Source organism: Metarhizium robertsii, assembly GCF_000187425.2.
Source record: "Metarhizium robertsii ARSEF 23 chromosome Unknown MAA_Scf_8, whole genome shotgun sequence".
In the NCBI taxonomy this organism is placed as follows: Eukaryota; Fungi; Ascomycota; class Sordariomycetes; order Hypocreales; family Clavicipitaceae; genus Metarhizium; species Metarhizium robertsii.
In genome coordinates this window covers 1,567,478-1,591,999 of record NW_011942226.1, presented here as the reverse complement: position 1 = coordinate 1,591,999, position 24,522 = coordinate 1,567,478, and the positions used below count along the sequence as shown (strand labels likewise).

General features: G+C 51.9%; 8 protein-coding genes across 8 annotated transcripts; 6 read left to right on the top strand and 2 right to left on the bottom strand.

Moving 5' to 3' along the window:
* Positions 1-942: 942 nt before the first annotated feature.
* On the top strand, positions 943-3,169 carry MAA_01260 (Lipoxygenase; the record flags this gene model as incomplete). The annotated part of the gene is made up of 2 exons (XM_007819258.1): positions 943-1,202; positions 1,267-3,169. 2 exons carry the CDS (start codon positions 943-945, stop codon positions 3,167-3,169), a joined length of 2,163 nt encoding a protein of 720 aa, XP_007817449.1.
* A 771-nt stretch (positions 3,170-3,940) lies between these two features.
* MAA_01259 (mitochondrial division protein) lies at positions 3,941-6,380 on the top strand (the record flags this gene model as incomplete). Its single annotated transcript, XM_007819257.2, has 4 exons — positions 3,941-4,006; positions 4,308-4,914; positions 5,028-6,055; positions 6,111-6,380. The coding sequence occupies 4 exons, from the start codon at positions 3,941-3,943 to the stop codon at positions 6,378-6,380; spliced, it is 1,971 nt and encodes a 656-aa protein (XP_007817448.2).
* A 581-nt stretch (positions 6,381-6,961) lies between these two features.
* MAA_01258 (Transcription factor jumonji/aspartyl beta-hydroxylase) lies at positions 6,962-8,350 on the top strand (the record flags this gene model as incomplete). The annotated part of the gene is made up of 1 exon (XM_007819256.1): positions 6,962-8,350. One exon carries the CDS (start codon positions 6,962-6,964, stop codon positions 8,348-8,350), a length of 1,389 nt encoding a protein of 462 aa, XP_007817447.1.
* Positions 8,351-8,434: 84 nt separating this feature from the next.
* On the bottom strand, positions 8,435-9,943 carry MAA_01257 (uncharacterized protein; the record flags this gene model as incomplete). Its single annotated transcript, XM_007819255.1, has 1 exon — positions 8,435-9,943. The coding sequence occupies one exon, from the start codon at positions 9,941-9,943 to the stop codon at positions 8,435-8,437; it is 1,509 nt and encodes a 502-aa protein (XP_007817446.1).
* A 482-nt stretch (positions 9,944-10,425) lies between these two features.
* On the bottom strand, positions 10,426-11,506 carry MAA_01256 (nmrA family protein; the record flags this gene model as incomplete). The annotated part of the gene is made up of 2 exons (XM_007819254.1): positions 10,426-11,396; positions 11,449-11,506. The coding sequence occupies 2 exons, from the start codon at positions 11,504-11,506 to the stop codon at positions 10,426-10,428; spliced, it is 1,029 nt and encodes a 342-aa protein (XP_007817445.1).
* Positions 11,507-12,861: 1,355 nt separating this feature from the next.
* On the top strand, positions 12,862-13,958 carry MAA_01255 (isoflavone reductase family protein; the record flags this gene model as incomplete). Its single annotated transcript, XM_007819253.1, has 3 exons — positions 12,862-12,897; positions 12,967-13,432; positions 13,498-13,958. 3 exons carry the CDS (start codon positions 12,862-12,864, stop codon positions 13,956-13,958), a joined length of 963 nt encoding a protein of 320 aa, XP_007817444.1.
* Positions 13,959-14,788: 830 nt separating this feature from the next.
* On the top strand, positions 14,789-15,736 carry MAA_01254 (subtilisin-like serine protease; the record flags this gene model as incomplete). Its single annotated transcript, XM_007819252.1, has 1 exon — positions 14,789-15,736. One exon carries the CDS (start codon positions 14,789-14,791, stop codon positions 15,734-15,736), a length of 948 nt encoding a protein of 315 aa, XP_007817443.1.
* An 884-nt stretch (positions 15,737-16,620) lies between these two features.
* MAA_01253 (nacht nucleoside triphosphatase) lies at positions 16,621-21,307 on the top strand (the record flags this gene model as incomplete). Its single annotated transcript, XM_007819251.2, has 2 exons — positions 16,621-17,475; positions 17,576-21,307. The coding sequence occupies 2 exons, from the start codon at positions 16,621-16,623 to the stop codon at positions 21,305-21,307; spliced, it is 4,587 nt and encodes a 1,528-aa protein (XP_007817442.2).
* Positions 21,308-24,522: the final 3,215 nt, after the last annotated feature.

The following is a 24,522-nucleotide window of genomic DNA, read 5'->3' as shown; positions in this document are numbered from 1 at the left end:
GAAAGGAGACTGACTGACTTGAACCATGTGAGCGCTTAATGCCGCCTGGCAAACCTCCGAGGGTTGCATCTAGCTCTGTATCCCCTCAGTTGCCCAGCCGTTAGGCATGGCCTCTGCCGAGCATCAGCACACCGCTGGTTAGAACATCGGGCAGCATTCATACGTCGCTACCAAGAAATGGGAGGGGGATGCCGTTTTGCGTCCCTGGTATTGGGCCGCTGGCCGTCCGGGAGAGCAGCGCCAGAGATGCAGTGCGGGAAACTGACATCGAGCCATGCATGTCAAATGCACACCAGACGGCTGACGTGGTGTGGGCAGTCAAGTGTGGCAGAGTCTGGTTGTTAACAATGCATCCGATGTCGAGTATCGAGGCCAGCTGAGTCCGGGCTCGGTCCGCCACTTGGAAGCAGGTCCTCGTTTATTGCTATGAGACCGCGATGACCGGAACTATCGAGTCAAGGCCTGCATGGATGTTTTCGCGGTTGTGGATGGAGACCCAGTAGGAGATGCCGACGACGCAGCACAGCATGCATGCAGCGAGTCTTCTTTGAAAGAAATTGTGTATCGTCCCGGCATTATCGGTGATGTTGGGGCTGGGCATAGAGCAGACTGCGTCTTACATACATGTCAAGTTTTTTTTTTGGTGTTTTTTCTGGATGTTGCTCTGAACGACTTGGCAACAAAGAGTCAGTCGTGAAAGCTGGACATCGCCGAGCAATCCCGTTGACCGATGATGGCGTGTTGAATGTAAACTTGCGTCCAGGCATATATCGACAACACCTGGGTGCAAGACTGCCAAGTATATAAACCAGCGGCACAAGCAACGATTTCCCCCATCTTCGAAACTCCATAGACCTTCAACTCGTCGGTTTGCCTCATTGCTTCCGATCATTTTTCTCTCCACTCACTTGACTACTACCACTACCAATCTGCCTCCTCATCATGGCTGTCTTTTCAGGCATCACGGACAGACTCCATCAGATCCTCACCGGTCACAACACCCACGATGTAGAACAGGCCACGATGGAGGTCTGGGACAAGGGAGTCTTCTTGAACGAACTCCATAGACAAGGTTTGGTCCTTGCCACGGACAAGGACGGCAACCTGAGCGGAGATCTCGCGGCCACCCGGGGTCTTAGACGGGGAACCTACAAGGGCACTCGCTTGGCCTTGACTGAGCTTTACAACCTGATTCAGGAGGCGTATGTTGACTCGAGCCGCTCCACGGACACCATTCCGCTTTGACGTGACTGACCAACTCTTCAGTGTTTTTTCCCAATTCGACACCCAGTGCTATGAACCCATCATCCCCCAGCGCCGAAGGCTGGCAGAAAAGCAAGCCATTTATCAATGGAGCAAGACGGCTGATGACGGATATCCTCCCCATCTTTATGTTCCCAAGGGGCAACAGGTGACGGTTGCGAATGACGATGGCCCAATCTTCAACCAAGCTGAGCTCGGCCTTGTTAGCACCATCTCACAGGCCCTTTCTTTTCTTGTCCCTCAAGAAATCTCCCACCGAGGCACGCCGTACTATGGACCTACTCTTGCTGATGTTGAGGCGTACAATCGCGAGCATCCGAGCCCCAGCACCGACATCATGGACGGTAAGAACATTGGCTTTTTGCCCGACTGGTTTTCGGATGCTCGCTTTGCCCAGCAGCACTTCAGCGGCGTCAACCCAACAACCATTGCCGCCGCTCCCGCTGCAACAGTCCGGGAATACGTGGCCCAGGCAAAGAAGCAGGGCCTCGCCGACATGGTAGAGCTGCTGGAGACGGGCAAAGACTTGCTCATCCAGGACTACTCCTACTTCCGCAAGGCAACCGGCCTCGGTGACAACGAGCCCTTCGTCAACGTCATCTACGAGCTCGACAACCCCAAAGACCCAAAGCCCACGGGAAGGACAGCGAGCCGATATGGCTGTGCCTCGGTCATCATCTTCCAGCTTCACAACGATGGCCGCCTCCACCCCTTGGCCATCACCATCGACTACAAGGGCAGTCTCGACAACTCCGTCACCATCTTCAACCATCGCCTGCACCCCGATGCCTTGGGGAGTGTGACTGAGGCGCAGGACTGGCCATGGAGGTACGCCAAGACCTGTGCGCAGGCGTCCGACTGGGCAAGGCATGAGATTGCCGTTCACCTGGTCGAGACGCACTTGGTCGAGGAGGCCATCATCGTCGCCACGAACCGGACCATCCCCGAGGACCACCTCTTGTACGAGCTCCTCAGCCCGCACTGGTTCAGAACACTGTCACTGAACAAGGCTGCCCGCGAGACGCTCGTGCCCTATGTCGTTGCCAGAGTCGCGGGCTTCGGACCGAACTCTGACCCCAGCAAGTACACCACCAACCGCTGCTTCAAGTTCATCCAACACGCGTACAAGAACTTCAACTTTGTCGACAAGTACATCCCCAACGATCTCAAGAAGCGTGGCTTCGACGTCGAGGGCGAAGCAAAGTCCTGCAAATACCGCAACTACCCATACGCAACCGACATGGTTTTCCTCTGGCACATCATCCGCGACTTTGTCAAGTCCGTCCTGGGGACAAAGTACAAGTGCGCAGCCGACATCAAGAATGACCCATACCTTGCCGATTGGTGCCTGGAGATCCAGACAAAGGGTGAGCTTGCCAGTTTCCCAACCATTACAACGGTCGACGAGCTCATTGATGCCGTCACCATGTGCATCCACATTGCCTCCCCCCAGCACACGGCAGTCAACTACCTCCAGGACTACTATTACAGCTTCGTCCCCTCCAAGCCGCCTGCCCTCTGCACGCCGCTTCCCGCCTCTCTCGCCCAGCTCCAGGCCTATACGGAAAAGGAACTGACCGAGGCTCTTCCCATCGGCACAGAAGGACCCAAGTGGAAAGACTGGCTGCTCGCCGCGCAGCTGCCCGAGCTTCTCAGCTTCAAGGTTGACCAAAAGTACAATCTGTTGACGTATGCACAGTCACTGTACAATGTGAACAAGAGCAGGACGCAGAAGGAGAACGAGAGGGGTGAGCACAAGGTGATGAAGGAGGCGGCTGCAAAGTTTTATAGTCAGCTGAAGGATTGCGAATTTGTCTTCGAGCTTGTCTCTAAGTTTCAGACGCCCGGGACCGTTGAGTACAAGGTTTTGCAGCCCGAGTTCGCGGCTGTCTCGATTTTGATCTAAGTAGAGCTACTGTTGACTCCGTACCTAGATAGTTGATTATTTCTTTCGCAGCCCCGGGGGGGGGGAGCTGTTGCCTAGGGCTTTATAACATCGATGACTGGCTAGTGGTGATGCAGATGGTATTTAACGTGGAAGTAGCTTGAGATATAAAAAAATAGACTGCCTTGCTCAACCAGCTCGTTCAATGAACTACCGCGAGGCTAAATATGTGGTCCACTTGTTGAAAAAGGGGAGGCGGTAAGCTATTTCCCGGCTTTATTATGTGTGGTTCCAGTCATATTTGAGATATTTCGAGAGATGTTCAAGATAACGTGAGATTGAAACGCCATGTTGTGTAGGGTCGGGAGCATCTCCCAAGAAATGGTGTACGGAGGAACATGCTGGCCACATTTGGAGATGGCTGGAGATGGTTGGAGATGCAACGGCGGGGTGGCGTGGCTGCTCTGGCCAATGACTGCTGAGATATAGGGTAAGCGTCCGCCAGACCCTTTCAATGTTGTCCCCTTTGTGCCTGGCGCCAATCTGGATGCTGGAAAGCTCCCAGCTGCGCGTGTCCATGTCGCGAAGTGCCCCCACATGTACCAGCATGTACCAAAGTACGGAGTACGCATGCATGCCGTCCTTCGTCTGTCCCTGTCGCAATTTGCTGCTTCAACACACCAGCCGGCATTAAAATCCACACGATCAGCTTTGCATCGCCCACCCATGCGGCCATTGCGCTGTTAGACCTCTTTATTTTGTCCCGCCAGACCCTCGGTTGGCCGTCGAGCCATGGCTGATCAAGACAGCCACTATGACTTCCTCGAAGATGTCGATGACGAGCAGTCCATTATCTCGGTACGTCCAAGCTTGATCCGGCCCCAGCCTCACCCATGCAGGTCACATCTGTAGTCCAGGTGTGAAACGGCCCAATTGAATGTTTGAGCCCTCGCCGTCCAGATGACTGGCGTTGCCCCAAACAGCAGCGCAAACCACCCGCAGCTTCGCCGTGGTCGTGTGACGGCCGATTCTTGCACCTCGCAGCTCCGCGCACACGACTTCCCCTACCCGGCCCTCGAGCCGCTTCAGCGCTCCCTTGCTTCCGCTTCTGCACCGATTCTGTGCAAGTTCTGCTAACATGGTGGTCGATGTTGTGCAGACCCGCGGTTTGGAGGCATTCGGGCGCAAAGTCACCACCACGGCCTCCCATCTCATGGCCCCCAATGCCGAGGCCACCGCGCACCATTACCAGACGGCTATGAAGCAGGTCCACAGGCAGTTGACTCGTCCCTCCGTACAGCAGAGCGTCTTCGCCCTGGCCAGAAGGACCCCCACAGAGATCGTGCGCTCCAGGCTGTCTACCGCCGAGATTCAGCATCGCGCCGTCAGTTTCCTGCCCGACGACTTGCTATCCAACATTCCCGAAGATGATAATGCCTACTCGCTGTTTCAAGGCTTCAAGGCCAGCTTCCCTGAGATGACCGACGAGGGCAAGAAACACCGTCGCCGCGTGTCGAGGGGCAGAAAATTGCTGGATGACAGGCAACGAACCGGGTCCCCCGGGCCTGTCGCGAGTCTGTCGCATGTACAAAAGGAAAAGGCTGCCATGATGCATGAATTTGAGCTTCTTGGCGTTCGGAAGAGCATGGCCAGTAGCGAGATCCGTGAGATAGACAACAAAATCGCAAACTTGCAAGGCATGCGCAAGATTATCTTGGAACGGCTTGCAGGTTTGGAGCAAGAAGAGGCACTTCTCGAGCATGACAGTGCGTATGGCCTCTGTCCCCGCCCCTCTCTGTCACTACTACGTGACTACATGAACGCTTATGTGTCTTGAAATGCTAATCCTCGTTTTTTTTCTTTTTCTTCTTCTTGGCAGTTATCGATGTTGAAGGACGGTTAGAAGTAGCACAAGCTTTAGCAGACGAGGCCGAGGTCATTGCACAAAACACCCCGACCAAAGATGAAGTCGACCTTGTTGGCGACGCCGATGACCACGATCCCGAATTCATGTCACAATCCGTATACGAGAAGCTGCCCGGCTCAACAAACAGTACACCAAGGAGACCGAAGAAGGTTCACCGTCGCAAGTCCATGCCTATCCTGCACGAGCATTTCGAGGCCGGGTCCAATATACGGCAGCTTCGCGCGCACAAGGACACTGTAACCGCCATGGACTTTGATGCGCCATTCGGCACCATGGTGACTGCTGCTCTCGACGATACCGTCAAAGTTTGGGACTTGAATGCTGGACGGTGTATAGGAATATTGAACGGACACACTGCCTCTGTCAGAACATTGCAGGTTGAGGACAACATTCTCGCCACTGGCTCTGCCGATGCTACCGTTCGTTTGTGGGATTTGAGTCGGTCAAGTTATGATCCCCACGGAAACAGCTACGGCAAGGAGGAGGACGAGGACGAGGATGCCATTGCGTTTGAAAACCCCAACGACCAGCCTATTGATCCTCCCGAGGACAGCATGAACGACTGTGAGCTATACACCCTGCAAGCCCATGTAGACGAGGTCACAGCATTGCACTTCAGAGGCGACGTTCTTGTCTCTGGTTCCGCAGACAAAACAATTCGGCATTGGGACCTCGAAAAGGGTCGATGTGTGCAAACGTTGGACGTCATGTGGGCGGCAGCTCAAGCATCCGCCACTGCCAACATCGACGGAGGCTGGAGACCAACCGGCCGCGCGTCAAGCAGCTCGGCCGACTTTGTGGGAGCATTGCAGGTCTTTGAATCGGCATTGGCCTGTGGAACGGCCGATGGCATGGTACGGTTGTGGGATCTGCGAAGTGGCCAAGTTCACCGCAGCCTCGTAGGGCACACTGGTGCCGTGACCTGTCTTCAATTTGATGACGTGCACCTTGTAACTGGTAGCTTGGATAGAAGTGTCAGGGTAAGTGGCCAACAAGACGTGCGCTTCGATATCATGTTTGCTCACAGCCCTTTAGATATGGGATCTCCGTACAGGCGCCATCTTCGACGCCTACGCATACGACAACCCCATCACGAGCATGATGTTCGATACTAGGAGAATAGTGAGCGCCGCGGGAGAAGACGTGGTCAAGGTGTACGATAAAGTTGAAGGCAGACAGTGGGACTGCGGCGCAGGCATCACCGAGGAGGGCAAGAATCCCGGCGTCGTGGAGCATGTGCGTGTAAGAGATGGTTATCTGGTCGAAGGCCGGAGGGACGGCATTGTAGGTGTATGGACATGTTAGGCAATCAAAAGTATTTGGCTCATCAAGAGGTTGGTGAGTGAGGCGTACATACGAAACGGCCCTTGTCAGTATTTGGTGCAGGAAAGGTAGCGTTTAGCACACAGGCCGGAGACTTGAAACATGGACATTTAGACCTCGCGTCGATTTTATGGGTTGAAATAAAAATCATGAATAGTTTAAATGGCACATTGACTAATGTTGATTCTGCTCGTGAGGCTTGATATACTACTACCGCATAAATCCAATCGCGCAAACAGAGCGTTTACTTTCAGCAATTTGGGACTTTGCCAGTCTTCACGGGCAAGATTAATGCCGGCAATGTCGGCGTGTGCGGGCTCACCGCCTGCCGTGTTCACTTCAGCTCCTTCAACCAGTAGTTTTTTCCTTGATCATAGATTACAGCATAGTAAAAGGAACATTAAGTCAATGCGGCGGATGTACTCTGCAGTGCTGGCCAACTCAAGATGAACGCCCTCATCACGCCTCTCCCGCATGGTGGAGCCCCGCCCTCACTTCAATCTCGCACCAACGTGGCCTCGAGGCAAACGCCAAAATGAACCACCACTGCCCTTTGATATATCATGGCCCCCCGCGACGAAGTACTATCATGGTACCGCGCCGCCACCGAAACGCTCATCAGCGCACCTGCCAAAGATGACCCGGATCCAGAAAGCGCCGCCGTCAACGTGCTGCTCCAGCGCCAAGCCAAGGCTCTCCTCGTCATCCACGACGCCCTCGGGGATTCATCGCCTCACCAAGTCAACGAGTCCCTCCTGACAAGAAGGCTAAGTGATGTCGTGTCGATATCCGCATCCAAGTTCTACGCCTACCGGTTCGATTTGCTGCCCTGCCAATGGCGCCAGATCCACACCGACGCCCTCATCCTGTCCACCCATCACGACGTGCTCTGCTCCTTGGGCCAGAACGCCTGGCTAGGCGACGCGGTACTCGACGGCGTCGTGGAAAAGCTAGACAGGGCCGTCATCACAGCCGGGGGAGCCGGCGTCCTGGGGACGGCGTGGGTAGAAAAGACGCTCCGGCTGCTGGAGGACGCCTCCTCCCCCGGCGAGCCGCCCGCCGCGAAACGGGCGAAACGCGCCCATGCGCACTTTGCCCTCGGCGAGCCCTACGGCCGGCCTGCGTTGTCTCCGGACCGGACTTGTCCCGCCCGCAGTGGCTGGTCCCTCGCCGCGTTTGAGAGGTACATGAACGGGGACACGTCTCCGCGGCCCGTCGTCTTCACCGACCTCGTCGCCGCCTGGCCTGCGCTCACGAGCCGTCCCTGGAAATCACCTTGCTACCTGCTCTCGCGGACTTTTGGCGGCCGGCGCCTCGTGCCGGTGGAAATCGGCCGCAGCTACGTCGACCCCGACTGGGGGCAGGAACTCGTGCCCTTTGGGGCCTTCTTGTCGAGCCATGTTTCGCCCGAGGGCGGAGGGGGGGAGGTGGGCTACCTGGCGCAGCACGACTTGTTCAGCCAGATCCCCTCGCTGAGGGGCGACATTTGCACCCCGGATTTCTGCTGGTCCTCGGTGCCCATGCACCCTGCTGATCCGGCCAGGAACAAGGCGCCGGTGGATGTGCCGCTGGTCAATGCGTGGTTTGGGCCCGCCCGGACCATCACGCCTCTTCACACGGATGCATATCATAACCTGCTGGTGCAGGTTGTCGGGACAAAGTACGTGAGGCTGTATCCGCCGTGGAGCAAGGCGATGAGGCCGAGGGGGGAGGAGGACGGCGTCGACATGAGCAATACTAGCTCGCTGGATGTAGGGGTCCTCGAGGGCTGGGATGAGGATGCGCAGGGAATGACCGAGGAAGAGAGGGAGGCGGCCAAGAGCGAGCTGGAGAGCGAGGAGTACTGGGAGTGCGTCCTGGGGGAGGGGGATACGTTGCTGATTCCGATGGGGTGGTGGCACTACGTGAGGAGTCTGAGTGTGAGTTTCAGCGTGAGCTTTTGGTGGAATTAGTAGGGCAACCAACACACTGCGGTCACGAGGCAACCGTGATGAGCAAGCATTGCAGTACGCAGCAAGAAAATCAAAAACAAATTACTAAACGTCTTCGCCTTCTCCCGACTTTCCCTCCCTTCTCGCCTTCGCGCCGGCCTTCAACACCTCCCACTTCTCCCTGTACTTGTCCAGCGTCTTCTGCATCTTCCGATTGTCCTTTTCCAGGCGCTCCATCTGCTTCGTGGCGGCCGCGAGCTGTTCTTCCATGTTGAGTGTCTTCTTCCGCAGCGCTTCATCCCCCGCCGCATTCAGGGCATGTGGCGCGGCGCTTGGCGAGCCAGGTCTCAGTATGCGGTACGATTCCGCAAGGGCCATTGCCGAATTCTGAGAGCTCGCTTCGAATGCGTGCAGACGCTTCGACACGACATCTAGCGTGTCCTTGAGGGATCTGTTCTGCAGACTAAGTTCTTCAATGGTGTTTCGGAGGTCCCTTTCCGTCTTGTGCGCCAGGCCGATTCTGCGCCTGGCGCCGGGGGAGACGGGGACGGGCGTCTCGCGGGCATCAACAAAGTCGTCGTCTTCGTCTTCTGGGTCGTTGCTGTGGAGGGAGGCGCCGAGACGACGCTTCTCCTTTTCGGCATACGTCAGGATGTTGGCGTAGGACATAGTGTGGCCGGTGGTGGGGACGACGTAGAAGGAGTCGTTGGTGGAGTGGCCCTCTCGCGCGAGAGCGCGCATCGTGGCCTTGGAGTAGATTTTGGACAGGTCCGGGTCGAGGGCGAGCGAGGTTGGCGGTTGGCGCGAAGCCCTGCGCTTGGGGGGCGACGATGCGACAGGCTGCTCCATGGTTGGCTGTTCCGGTGTCGGTTCCTCCTGGATCAGGGGGAGACCGGCGAAAGCGAGGGGGGCAGAGATCTTGTTGATGAGGCTACCAAAGGTGTTGTAGAATCGAGCGTAGCCAGCATCCTCGCTCGCCATGGCAGAAGCAGTTGTTTGGTCGATGCGCGGCGACGAGGCGGCGCTCTTGTTGGTGCGAGGCTCCGTCTTTGGGGGGGCCATGGGCGGAACCCAAGTAGGCTTGCCGGGCTGCGTGTCGATGATGCTCTGCATCTTGGTCCTCGATCCGTCGCGGCGAGGGTGCGGGTCGACATTTCCGGGCGCCTGGTCGTTGGAAACGCTTGGACTGAGCGGCTGTCCTCGATACTTGGATCGGATGCCCCTTGCAGAAGCCAGGTTGCTCGCAATCGATGACGACATTTCGCGAGCCGTGAAGCCCTTCTGCGTCAGACTGGGCAGCTTCTTGCCGGACTGGTGCGTCGTGGAAGCGCCCTTTTCGTCCAGCGACGTCTTTTCGTTGACATCCTCCTCGCTGGTCTGGGATACGGGGTCTGGCTGCAAGTTGAGGAGTTCGGCAAGGCGTCTATGGTGCTCTTCGAGAAGCTTCAGAGTGCGAAGCGCTTCAACGCTGGTGGTGTTTCGGGCGGCATTGGCAAATTCACCAGCGGCGAGGGTGTGTTCATTGATGGCGACGGTTGTGTCAGCAGATTGGCGGGTGGCAACGGCGGCTGCGGCGGCATGGTCGTGAGCCTTGATGATAGGCGAGGACTCCATCTCGGGAGAGTCGACGCTGCGGCGCGACGGGCGGGTATGCGATGGGATGAAGGTGGTGATGGTTGAAGTGAAAGGAGTTGAAGAATGAGCCAAAAAGGCCAACTACCGGATCTGGACATGCTGCAATGATGGAGCGGGAAAATGTGGGGAAGTGGGGACATGAGGCTTGGGTTGGCACAGGGTTTTTCATAACGGAGGTCGGAGGGCTCTTTCATGAGAGCGATTAGGGCTAAAGGCAATAGCTAAGGAGACAGCTTTTCTGAGGGATTTTACTAATAAAACGTAATGAGAGCGACTGTAGGTCCTCGGAGGCCCGTCCTCCCTTTTCTAGAATATACTTCATGAACATCAAGGGCTTACACTGAAGCACCAGATCCAGAAATTTGTCGGCTTTCGGCGTCAAATCGTGTCATTCACTCAACTTCAAATTTATATAGGTCCCACTACATTGCCCGCTTTTTCCAATACCCGAGATGGCATGTTTACGTCTTGGGAGCATTTCTGCTGCCCACCCCATCACGGTAGTCCTTGAGAACTGGCGAGGGTTCTCCAGTATATCCTGACTTCTCCATCCATTCTTGCACACTCTTCACCCGCGACGGCAGGATCTCATCCAGAAGCTCGTAATCACGCTTTGTCAGGTTATCCTTCCACATATTCCAAAAGCCTGAAAAGTTCTCCCGGAAAGTAAACAGGGTAGGATTCTCCCCACTAGTGGAATGACCAACTGTCATTTCGGGATTTGGAAAAATTGGCAGTTTGAAGTATTCGTCCAGAGTTAGGTCTTTATATACCGCCTTTCGGCCAGTCACTTTTGTAAAGGCAGCAGCAAGGTCTTTCCATGCGATATCTTCCGTTGCGACATGCAACTGCATGCCGCTGCTGCGAGATGGCGTATCGAAAACCCATCGGACATAGTGGCCATAGTCCTCGAGATAGATGAGAGGGCATTTTCCGTCTCCCAGCGGGGCTGCAAAGACAAGAGTGCTTGGATCTTCACGGTCAGGAAAGGGTTGGAGAAATTCCGACAGTCCTTCCATGTACATGCAGGAGGTTACAACAGTCCAGGCCATTGGTGTAATTGGTTGAGCTGAAATGTAGTCGGCAACTTTGCCCTTTCCGTCAACGTGGCCGCAACGGTATTTGGGGTCAAAGTTGCTGAGCTTTGAAGCATACTCGAGAGATGCGTAAATGAAGTGCTTCACTCTAGATTCCCGACAAAGTTCATAAATGCGGATGCCCCAGTAGATTTCTGCCATTTCGCCAATGGCAAATCCGTTGGTATTGGCAAAGACGTAATCCACGTCCTTTAGCGCCCCACGAAGTGTTGGCTCATGGTAGGTATTTCCTTCCAAGATTGTCACCCCAGGGATGGTCGCCAATTCGATGGCATCCTTGGAGGAAGCATTTCTTGTAATGACGCGGACGGCATATTTAGAGTCGGATGCCAGTGCTGGGGATACGTTGAGTAAATGTCTCGACAAAGGGTCAAGTTCCTTACTGACCTTTGACAACCGGCACACCCTGAGCACCGGTGCCTCCTATGACCAGAGCGGTTTTCATTGTATTTCAGGGTCGATGTGTTGAAGATTTTCTGATGGAGGAATGGCAAAGTATGAAATTGACAAAGCTAAGCGCTGATGGAGAATTGGTCGCATAAGGGCCCCTATATGTGTACGCATCGAGTGACCAAGGATAATTGCCACGCCGCATGATAGCTCAAACTATAACAGAGCTACCGAGGTTGATGAAGTGATCAAGGCTTCTGTTATGTGTCACCACCGTAGACTCGCCACGGCGTCTCACTATAAGCCACCGGACCTATTTGAAGCTACCTACTCCAACCGCCCAACCAGCGTACCTGGTCACTATGCTGGCAGGTTCACATTTTCAGCACTGCTAGACTTATAGTTATCTGTGGATTTGTGGTCAGCATCTTTCATTATGCGCAGCAATTCTGCCCAAGAGTGCTTTTAACAATACGAAGACATAAGGAGATGACGTTATTTCCGCCACGCAGGAGATCATTAGTGATCAGAATCCTATAATCATCGTGCTAGTTTCTCTACGGGCATTCATTGCCTCTGCCTCTTTCGCAGCCCTATAACCTCATCGTATCACCAGCTCGGGTGGCACAGTTGGCGCGTCCTGCTCGTGAGGCCGAAATCTACGCGACACCAATATTACAACTCAAAGTGGCTATCCGAGGCATCCGAGTCCACTGCCGATTCGAGTTTGCTCGGAGGTCTCGACTGGCGATTGCCATACAACAGCTGTCTGGTGGCCGTGGGCGCCAAAATCAAGCCATCACCAGCATCCTCCAGTCACAATCGAAGCCGACCATGTTGCGCAGCAAGCAACCCAAGTACAGGAAAGGTCCCATTGTTTTCCAAAGCCATGTCAAGTGAACCCCCAAATGATGTCCAATCCGGTCTCGTCTTTCTCTCTGGCCAAGTGGCTGTTGCCATTTGACCTGTTCCACGACAAGGGATGACGTTTTGTTGCCAACCGCCACCAATGCTCGTGGATGGGACAATGCGACAATTAAATGTCGATGATGGCTAACACCTAGATTCGATCTTTGCGAAAGGCTCACAATGCTCCCCTAGGCGGCCGTGCCTCTACTGAGGATCGCTAAACAACATGATGACACTATCCGCCCGATTGATTACCGCGACTGTAAAATGGAACTTTCGGTATACCCTTGAATTCCAAAGAGTACCAACGCCACAAAATTTAGCCAAGGCGATTGCAACAAGTTTGTAATCAATCATTTGCAACGACCAAGATCCTAAACAGGGCAGAGCGGAAGCACCGGCGCCGCCGCCACGGCTATGTCCCGAGATATTTAAGCAGAGTCACTGAACTCCAGATTATACAGCCAGATGTCCATTTCGAAGCGTACTGGATATATCACCATGTCTACTTCAATTAGCACAGTGGCTTGGATCGGGGTAAGACATGTCTCCTATTCACACATTCCACCTGTTTCTAGGATGCTAATCTTCATCTCTGCGATGCAGACTGGGAACAATGGCAAACCACTTCTTGATATTGTGGCTGCCTCGGGAAAGTTCAAAATAACGCTCCTGGTCCGGAAGCCGCCAGCAAAGTACACAGATATTGTCCCCGACTCTGTGACGGTCAAGCAGGTTGATTTCCAATCTCATGCCTCGCTTGTGGACGCTTTCCGAGGTATTGACGCCGTGGTTAGCGTTATGACATTCGGTCCACAGTCAGGCATAGACGTGGTAGAGATAGGAATGATCAACGCGGCGATTGAGGCGGGTGTGAAGTTCTTTATTCCGTCGGAATGGGCGCCTGACTCGGCTGGGGCAAATGTGACGGATGACCCTTGGATAGGGAGGTCGCTACGACCGAATGCGGTTCTGGCTCCGAAAAGAGCAGTACATAATTATCTCATGGCGAGAGCAGCGCAGAACCAAATTGCTTTTGCTGTTGTGTATACCGGCGTCATTATTCCAAGCAGTAGGTTAACATGGATATGCAATTCTTCCTTGAACTTGATATCTCGACTAACTTTTTGGTTACAGGCTTCAGCGTAGGATTGATCTCCTTCGATTTCCAGAAGAAGACGGCAGTCTTACCAGACGACGGCACTTCGCTCTTCTCTGCTACGACGTTGGAAACTACGGGGTCGGCTGTCGTTGCCATACTTTCTACGCCGTTTTCCACAGGTGTTAAGAATCGGTTCCTCCATATTTCAGACTTTACAACATCCCTGTCAGAGATTTTGACCATAATAGAGACTTTGGATGGAGTGTCTTGGACACGGAAGAATGTCGCGGCACGAGAACTTACCATTTCTAGCATGGCTGCTGTGGATGCCGGGACGTTTGGAAGAGCGCAGTTCTGGGGAGCACTGATTAGTCCATTCTTTGGACAGGTTCCCCCATGGCAACAGCAGGATAATGAGCTTCTTGGACTTGGAGAACAGAAAAGTCTGACGGAAGAAGTGGCAAAGGTACTTGAGGCGTCTAGAACCCATGGATAGGTGGTGTGTAAGCTGGGCGTTGCCAAGATGCCTTCATCCATCACAAGGATAGATCTAGGGCATGGGTGTCTATCATGGAATTGCAGTAGCCCTAGTGTAACAAGGTCCAAGATTCTTTTGATGTTGATAAATTCCTTGGAGAAAATCCCATCTCAAGTGCAGGAAGGGAGTATACGGCACGGCTCGATTCGTCCGCGACAATGGAGCCGCGTATTGTTCCGAAAAGTACAGAATACCTTTGTCAATGTAGATCCCCCGGGCGGCTATGCATGTGACTGTTGAGTCCTCCCGCATATGTGATATCCTTTGCAGCATCGCACAAATATGCATGTCTCGGAGGCCGTTGTACACCGGATATTTTGTTGATGCTCGTTGATGCCCAACCCTCCCCCCCAGCCTGCTCCCATGCTCATAGGAGCCCAACGGCCTCTGGATCCTCTGTTGGACATGAGAGGAGTCCATGAGATTGTGTAGCAGTTCCTGGCCTCTACCAGGGCGAGCTCTTGGCCAAGATGCTTCAAAATGACTCCAATTTAGTCACTGCTTGTCCCCTTTAAGTAGTTGACATCCATCTACAGTCAATAGTCAACAATAACATTGAATGAAAAGATTGACTTGTGGCATTATGGCGCCTCAACAGGAAACAGTAAGTTAGATGACTACTCCAAACCAATGCAAGAGAACTCACGGTACTGAAGGGACGGTTGCCGACCCCGTTCAAACGAGAAGGCAGCGAATCCAATATCGAACTCGAGCATCTTCTGAGATTAATGCCAGCATCTCGCCGATCGAAGACAGTTTTCCACTTCAATGACCGAAAAAGCTGCCCCATGGACATTGTCCAACGCCCCAAAGCTGACGTGGAGTTTCTGGCAGAGGAACTGTGTGTCCCAAGTCTGAATGATATCCACGACCTCCTCTGGTTAGCTGGACGTCCCATGCCCCCGCGACCGCTCACCTACCAGCTTACGGCCTCACGAACGATAGCCGTGGTCGAGGACATCAATCTCCATCTTGTATGGGAGCCCGGGCGAATATTCTTGAAACCCATTCCACGATTCCTGCTCAATGCGGCTTTCTGGACCAAACACCTCGCCTGTGATGCGGCCCAGGACAATTCTTCCTGCGTCTCTGGTGTGAGCCGAAGTGCTCCGTCCGATCCTGTAAGCAAACGGAGAGAGCTGTACGGGTGTGCCTATGGCTTTCTTCTGTCGTACACAGCCTTGATCCAGCACGAGAGCGATTACCGCATCGCCGCAAGCAACCACTTGCTGCCAGCGGACGTGGATTGGGAATCGTGGCGTCAGACCTCGTGGGAGCTTTTGGAGAACAGCCCCTGGAACATGACACGGGTCAACAAGCGGTACAGATACGGCGAGCTGCGGCTGTCGCGACTCAACAAAATCTCCCGCTGGCGCAGCCTGACCTGCTCCGGGGACGGGCTGGTAGGGCTGATGCGCGGGTACAAATTCGGCTTCGCCACGTACGGCCAGCTACTCGAAGCATGTCTTTTCCCAGTCGTCACGGCTACGGCCTATATTTTGTTAGTTTTGACAGCCATGCAAGTCGGGCTTTCGACGGACTATTTGAAAGACAATTTTGCGTTTCAGCAAGCGTCGTGGGGATTTACGGTGTTTTCTATCCTGGCGCCGCTTATACTGATTGTACTGAGCTTTGTGCTTGTCTTCCTATATGTCGTTTTCAACTACCGGAGTACGAAGGCGTTTAACCAGAGGAGGATGCAGTTTTACGACAATCTGGGCCGGAATGGATGTTAAAAGCGGGATATGAGATTCATTTTTAGTCAGGATTCTCCTTGGTTAAAATTCCTAATTCTTGTTGGTGATGGTTCAAGACTATGATTGCCACAAAAAGAACACGGTCTACTTGGGCCGCCATTAAGACGCCTTAAATTCTGTTGACAGCGATCAACTGCGGCCCTGCTTGCCTGATAGTGCGGCTGAGCATCTTGGGGCGTTGCAGTTCATCTGCTAATTGAGTAAGGGCTATGGTATTATTACGTCCAATACAATGAATGGTCACCTTCACTACTTGCTGAAATAATCTCTGATCTTTATTGGCCTCGTGTGGCATCACCTTTGGGCGGAGTGGATGACCTCCATGTCCAGCTTCCTCTCCTCGGCGAATAAGAAACCCCCGTCTTCCTGCAAGCACAGGGTACGCGACTGAGATAACGCGGCTGAGGGTTGGTGACACAATTGGGTGCGTTGTTGAGGCCAGATGCAGTCGTCGAATGTGCTAGAGTTGATTGGGCGGCTAGATGATGCTGTCGGGGGCGATTGGATGTTCTGGGTTCTGCGGAGTGATGTGTCAAGCTCTCTATGCGAGGCAACGTCTCATCAACAGCCTGCTCCTTTAATTTGGTGAAACACGGCTGAGAATCGTTGGTCGGCAGAGTGAGTGAGGATGAAGCGCCGCTGTGCATCGAGTCGAGACGGTGGCCATGAGGGTCGCACAGCCAAGTCTTCGCATCAATATTGATTCACATCTGCTCCCCGCCCAAGTCTTCCCAAGCATATTTCCTTTTCTTATTTGTTCACCCAGCAAAAAACCATACGTTCCTCGCGGCCTTTATCGATGTGTTTGTGCGAGTTGGTCATCGCTGTGAATCACGTGGCCTGGACAAGTTGACATTTGAACCATGGACCGGCTCAGGAGTCGCCGAGATGCACGTGCTCTGGCCACTCTGCCTGGCCAAAGTCGGGGTCATGCTTCGCATGAACGCATCCAAGACACGAAACTAAACCCAGCGCGAGAGCACACCACAGGCGTCACACTGACCCAGATCCATCCTCTCCCTGGCGTGGACGTCGAAACCGATATCGACATCATTGCAATCCATGGCCTCGATACGGGGTCGCCAGGTACATGGACTTGGAAGTTCAACAGACCGGACCGCCATGATGTGAACTGGCTGGCCGACAAAGACATGCTCCCGAGCAGAGTCGGACAAGCTCGCATCTTGACATGCGACTGGCCAGCTGAGCTGTTTGAGCGGTCCGACCTTATCCAAAAGAGAATCGAGGAGTTGGCTCGGCTGTTGCTAGATGGCATTCGAAGACGGCCCTCGGCAACGAACACCTCGTCAAAAAGGGGCGGCCGGCCCATCGTATTTATCGCGTCATGCCTTGGCGGCATCATTCTAATGAAGGCCCTCGTCATGGCCCAATACGAATCCTGTTCCATCGGGGGTTCCTCCGGGAGTGACACTCACGCTATAATTTTTCTTGCGACGCCCTTCAGAGGCACTTCGTTCCAAGATGTTGCCAACTGGGCCGAGCCTGGTCTGAAGGCCTGGGCTTGGATCAGAGGTCAAAAAGTGACCCGGAGGCTCGATGATGTGAAAGGACCGACCTTCGATTTAGTCAAACTCGTAGGCGACTTCACTCGCCTGTGTCGAGAGGATAGTCTCGACCGAGTAATGACGTTTTACGAATTAGGCAACACGAATCTCTACCATAAAGTATTTCCATGCCTTTTAGTCGGGTCAAAGCGGGTAAGCGTGGCCGAATTGTCTCTCTGTTCTGAGACGCCCTTCTCCCTGATTCCCACAACACTCAAATGCGAGTTGAACATTACTGACACACACTCGCCAGCTGGTCGATGAGTCCTCCGCAATCCTTGACATTGTTCCCAACCCTTTGCCTCTTGATCGTCCTCACCTAACGATGAATAAGTTCCATGGAACAGACGACCCAGAGTATCAAAAAGTCGCGGGGAAACTTGAGGAATTTCTTCATGGGATTCGCGAGGGGACGGTGCTCAACATAGCGGATGCCTGGATCCGAAACCAATGCTACGCTGCGGACAGGCTTCAGATTCGCCGACTTTCAGAGGAAGAGTTGCCGATGGAGCAGTGCTACATCAACCTCGCCATCATCGAGCAGCAGTGTGGTCGAGTCTCTAGCGGCTCGGGATATGGGTCAAATGGAGCATATTCGACGAGCCAGTCCTACCCGTTTTCGATGATCAGTCGTCAGAAGGTTCAGACGCCAGACAAGTCGATCCAGGTTGAGTTGAAGACATTATTCGACCAACGCGGAAGAGGCGATCATGGTGTGATAAAACCCCGACGAATACTAATTAGAGGACGTGCGGGAGTTGGAAAGACTACCTTGTGCAAAAAGATGGTCTATGACTTTATTCAACAAACGTCGTTGCACGACTTATGGACGCAGTGGTTCGACCGCTTGCTCTGGGTGCCTTTACGAAATCTACAAAGGCGGCCGGGTCAGGGATACAACCTAAGTCTTTTGTTTCGCGACGAATATTTCCGTCATCACCTAGGCATGGGCGGTCTTACTCGGGAGGATCTTGCTGCAGAGCTGAGCCGAAAAGTGGATGATTCTAAGAGTGAGAGAACTCTATTTGTCCTTGATGGCTTGGATGAAGTATCTCAGCTCCTGGCCTCCAGCAACGAGATGTCCGATTTTCTCAAGATGCTTTTGAATAAGCCTAACGTCATCGTTACATCCCGACCCAACGCGAGTCTTCCAGCTATTAGGACCTTTGATCTCGAATTAGAAACAATCGGATTTTACCCCGACCAAGTGAGAGAGTATATCGAGAAATCATTTGTCGACCCAGATACAAAGACTACAGACCTAAATAAGCTCAAAAGCTTTCAGTCTTTCCTTCAAAACCATCAGCTTATCCAAGATCTTGTGCGCATCCCAATTTTACTAGATGCGCTTTGTTACACCTGGAACGACCACAAACCCGGAAATATACCTGATACTATGACTGGTATTTATAGATTGATTGAGCTAAAATTATGGAAGAAGGATATCTTGCGATTAGAGAAACGACACGACGGCGCTCAGTTATTCAGCTTCAACTTGGAGACGGCGCCCAGACCAACTATTAAAAGTTTCGTTAAGGAAGAGATGGATTTCCTTGAGAGCCTTGCTTTTACTGGATTATATGATAATACAGTAGACTTTTCGTTGGAACAAATACATGGCATATCGCATTACTTCACCCCGGGTTTATTACCTGACAAGACCTTGCCATCCCTCTCCTTCCTACGAACGTCCGAAGCCTCATCAGATTATCGCAATCAAAATTACCACTTTATACATCAAACTTATCAAGAATACTTTGCAGCACGATATTTTGTGCGCCAGTGGAGCAATCCGGAGGGACGCCTTGTGCTTTTTGCACAAAATGGTGGAGAGCGCGAGATGAAGCTGAGCAAGCCCGTCGAATTTCTTCAGGAACATAAATATGCAGCGGGCTATAACATTTTTTGGCGCTTTGTTGCTGGCTTACTCGATGCCGAAAGTGGAGTTAAAGAGACGCTGCGCTTCTTCCGGACGATCGAACAGGAGCCGTTCGACCTTTTGGGTCCTACGCACCAACGACTGGTTATGCATTGCTTGAGCGAAGTATCAAATGAGCTACAGATTAGAAAGGACTTATTGGCAAGACTAACGCAGTGGTTTCTGTTCGAAGTCTACCTGACAAATCTCTACGCTAGACCAACTTTACTACAAGAACCAGAGTGTCCAGACGAAGCCATACTTGCAGCCTTGGAACTCGTTTCCGACAGCGGAAGGGAAAATATTCTGCGCGCAGTACATAAATACCTGCCGCATACGACTATCACAGCCCTAATAGCGCTGCTCAAGGATGAGCACGAGACCCGATTCCCGGCAGCTGCAGTCTTGAAGGACCAATCCAATCTATCAGACCAAGCTATCGTGAGCCTGCTAGCGCTTCTCGAGCACGAAAAAGAGGAGGTTCAATTTGCCGCAGCTGAGGTCTTGAGGATCCAGTCTGATCTATCAGACACAGCTATCGCAAGCCTATCAGCGCTGCTTGAGCACGAACAAGACACGACTCGAACCGCGGCAGCTGAAGCCTTAAGGAGCCAATCCCATCTATCAGACACAGCTATCGTAAGCCTATTAGCGCTGCTTGAGCACGGGCAAGACACGACTCAAACTGCGGCAGCTGAGGTCTTAAAGAGCCAATCCCATCTATCAGACATAACTATCGCAAGCCTATTGGCGCTGCTTGAGCACAAGAAAGACACGACTCGGTCCGCGGCAGCTAAAACCTTAAAGAGCCAATGGAAACTATCAGACGCAGCTATCGGAAGCCTATCAGCGCTGCTTGAGCACGAAGAGGAGAACGTCCGATTCGCGGCAGCTAAAGCCTTGCCTCGGAGGGCTCCAGCTACTATGATTATAAGCCTAATAGTGCGGCTTAGGCATAAAGAGCAGCGGGTCCGATCTGTGGCAGCTAAAGCCTTAGGCACATGCACCCAGCGTCGTTACTTAAAGACAGTCGTCGAGCCCCTCGAAACTCTGCTCCAATCCCAAGATTATAATGATAAAATGGCTGCAGTCGAAGCCCTTCACCTCTCGTATGGTCTATCAGACGCGACTATCGTAAGCCTCATAGCGCTGCTCAAGGACGAATCGTTACCAGCCCAATCCGTGGCAGCTAAAGCCTTAAAGAGCCAATCCCATCTATCAGACACAGCTATCGTAAGCCTATTAGCGCTTCTCGAGCACGAACGGGAGGAGATTCGCTCCGTGGCGGTTGAAGTCTTGTCTCGGCAGGCTCTACCAGACGCGGCTATCAAGACCCTCACAGTACTGCTACAATCTAATGATGGTGTTCTTCGAGCTGCCGCAGCTAAAATCTTGACCTCCCAAAAAGACTTACCAGACGCGGTTATCGAGTCTCTCTTAATGCTGCTCCAATCTGAGAATTATGGTGCTAAAACTGACATAGTCCGTGCCTGGTGCTTCCGGGCCTCGCGCCTCCAGCGGAACATACCACATGTGGAGAATCTCATGAAAGCCCAGTTTCGGAAATTTGATCCCTGGACTACCGCTGTCATTCTCACAGCTTGGAATAGCCAGCCAAATTTGTCAAACGCCGCTATCGAGTCTCTCATAGCGCTTTTTCAAGCAAGGAAGCGGGATGACCAGGCTTGGTTAGCTGAATACATGGGCTTGTGTCCGAACTTGATGGACAAGATGCTCAAGACGATACTCAAGACTCTGGGCTTATTGTTGGAGACCGAACTACCAGCTGAGCCCATAAACAGCATCTTTCGCAACTCCCAATTTCTAAAATTGGTATACGGCATTCTACTATATGAGAGTTTTCGAAGCCATAATAGTTTGTATGTTCAAAGTGATGGCGGCAGTAGCCGCTGCATTTTCAATCAACCTGCTGGACGCCGAATAGCGTCTTTTGAAGAAAGCAGCGTGGCCGACGAGTTTCACAAGTTACTTAGCGATTGTCAGAAATATTGGAATGAACATGGCTTCAAGCTATGGGACAGGTTCGGGGTTGATGCTAGCCAATAACTGCTCTCCATACTAGGAGAATAAATGTTCGGCGTCATCTCTGCATAAGTGGCAAGTGAGTTAGGTGTGACAAGGGCTCGGAAAGAGGGTTTGGAGCAATAGCTCAATTCAACTAATAACAGTCTTTGGTATCAACGGTCCTTAGTTTTCCTTAAGGCCTTGAGGGACCGACGACGTCTATTTATACAAGAAGGCGGTGAGGGCCTTCTGCCCTAGGTCTCGTGACCGTAGCCCTTGTGTAACCAGCCATTTCCGTGTAACATTGGGTTAGAACTGGGAGAATGATTGTCTGACTGGTCTTGCAGACACAATAGGCAAGGCAAACTCTGCTATATGTTCTTGTCATATCTACCTTTAATCTCTGCATTTTGTGAAGGTCATAGGGGTACAGGTTGGTTTATATGTTGAATTTGGATTATACGTGTGATCACTGGTGACCATGGCACTATCTTGTCAACTCAGTGCCTGGCGAGTGACAACTATTGGCCTAATTTGATGGATGACTATGTTGACAAATGACTGGGCTGGTGGTTTTAGTCAGGGGAAGGATTGCAGTGGTGAGGTTTCGTTCTCAGTCGCTCTTTGAAAAACGTTCCACCCCTTTAAGTGTCGTACTTTAAAGATGCTTGTAGGATGTTTGTCCCATTTTTCTGGACGTCACTGATCCCTTTGCTAGTTGCACTATCCGTTCTCAAGCCAATCAATAAGTTTAAAGTCATGTCACACTGGAAGTTATGAAGATGGTTCCCTCAAAGTGCTGTGAGATCACGGTTTACTTGTATAAGAAGACATGTGAACTTGGGGTTGTAATCCTTGATGAATGCCCATGTCTTCGCTCTTCAAGTAACTGTTTTTATTCTAAGTCCTGCTGAACAAAAATAAAAAAGCGTATCTGGCGTAGAATCAACAATCTGGTCCACCTTTTGGCCCTGCTGGGGACGTATAAAGGCCGGTTAGGCTTAAATTAAGCTTATTTGTAAAGGTCATTTAAGTCTTTGGCGTTAATCTTTGTAAAACATATACCACGACACTTTTGAGTTTTGGAGTATCTTGACATTGTTGTCCTTACATATGTAGCCAGAATCTCACCAGTTAATTGTCCGTGTCGATACTTGATGCCAGAAAAATGCCAGGTTACTTGGAATAGTCAGAACCAGAACCTTGCAAGGCGCGCACTTGGGGGCGTAAAAGCCGCCTACGATATTGAAGGTTTCTGTATGGTGATGACAAAATCATATTGTTTATTTGAAAATTCCTATCAAACCTTTGGCGTCTATAAAAGATCAAGTTGGTAGAGTTGAAAACTTGCGTGTAGTAATCTGTAACTGTCACGGCTACATAAAAACTCTACACGGCAAAGGTGCGTAAGGGTGTGTGTAAATTGAAATGCCATTCTAAACTTCAGCGGTTCACGTTACTTGTTGCAAACGTCTGGCGCTATTGACTAATAGAATAAAAAAATGGCACAGCCTGGACGTATTGTTCTGTGCGGTGCTAACCTATCGCATCTATCCTGCGAGTATGGCTATTGTGGAAGGAAACGCCATCCGAGAATAGCTCCAGACTCCATTCAAAACTTTCAAAACTTGATCGACAGTCTCGGGTAGCGAATCTTCTTTACATCTAGATTCTTCCATATGGCTTGCAAGTTGCTCGTGCCTCAATCAAGGTTTGATGAGACCGATTCTCTGAGATGAACATCTTCAAAGATGGCCTTCTCTCATACTGTGCCAACAATCTCAACATAACTCAAGCTGCAATGCTCCATCCGGGCATTTCCATCTTCAGAGTCTTCTCGAGATAATGGCTCTCAAGAATTATTGTTTGTCCTTTAATTTATCACAGTGCGAGTACTAGACAGCCCGAATGACGCAGGGTGGTGTGAACTGCATTGTGTCTGGGTACGTCGCAAACCCTTTGCCTTGAGCAGAGCAGACATCTGTACGGCATTGGGTGATAGCATGGTGTAATATTGTGGCACGGTCCATCATTTTACACTGTCGACATAGAGGCATCGTGCCGAGAAAGAGTCTGGTTAGCACAACGGAGAGATGGTTAGGCCCAACAATTTTGATTGCTAAGCTCTGAACTGTCCCAAACTATCCAATCACCAAGTAAATGCAACATTTATTCACAAAGAAGCGTCAGTGCCGTACAGGACTGCCAAGTACTACTGGCCTCACGCCTGCGTCAAGAGAGTAAGGGGCATCTTGCTGCCTGAGCGGCTGACAAAAGCTGCCAACGACCAACAACCATTCTGGGGCGCTGCTTGATGGATGCTTTATGACCAGTATTTTTGTGATTGTACATTTGACAAGGCACCAGTGGGATTGCACTACCACAAATGGGCGGCCTTCGCAAGCAGACCAGGCTTCTACTGTTCGTCATTATCCTTGCGGCCTGCCCTTGCCCTACGCTTGACGTGCGCCCGCACAGGCAACAAAACTGCGCTCCTGTTGCAAATGTAACCGTAACAATGGCTCTGTCGAATAACTCAAAAGTTCGGGCGAAGACGGTCAGATCAACCGAAAGAGCCCACCCCCCCCAAATAGGTTACAATCAGATGGTGTACTCAGCAGTGGGAAAAGCCATAAAAAGCATATAAATATCAAGTATACGTGGGACTTCCCCAATCGATCGATATTATTGACAGTGCCCCCTCTCCAACACTGCGAGTGAGTAGTAAAGCAACTCCATTGCCACTGCCAGCCATCTTGTTGAATCTATGCTCCTTCGGCACAAGCCATGCACGCGCCAGCAGTTGTCTCGCGCGTTATTTTGCGATGGCTAGCAGAGTTCTTGTACTCGCACTCAAAATAGTCAGTGTAGTAGCTACCATGACCGCAGGAGTAGGCGTAGTGCTACCGGTAGCACATCTCTACAACCGACTGTCAGTCAAGTTCCGTAAGCCGCAAGTACTAACCCTGATATGGATGTATATGAAACGGCAGTCCTACTGAGGAGCTATTGCTATTGTGATCTTGTAACGAATCTGTAAAGTGAAATGGTGAAATGCAGCTGTAATTCTGTCGAGGTTGGTGCTGGATAGCAGCAATCATCAACGGGAAAAACTGTCTTTAAGTAGCTTCGTCCTGTATAGAGGAGACACAGCTAATTGGTTTGGCATGATTTCATCAATATTGCTATCAATAAATGGCAAGCGGCAGCTGTTGGCTATACTCACACATTTGAAGCTGTGTTGGTTGCTCGAGCTT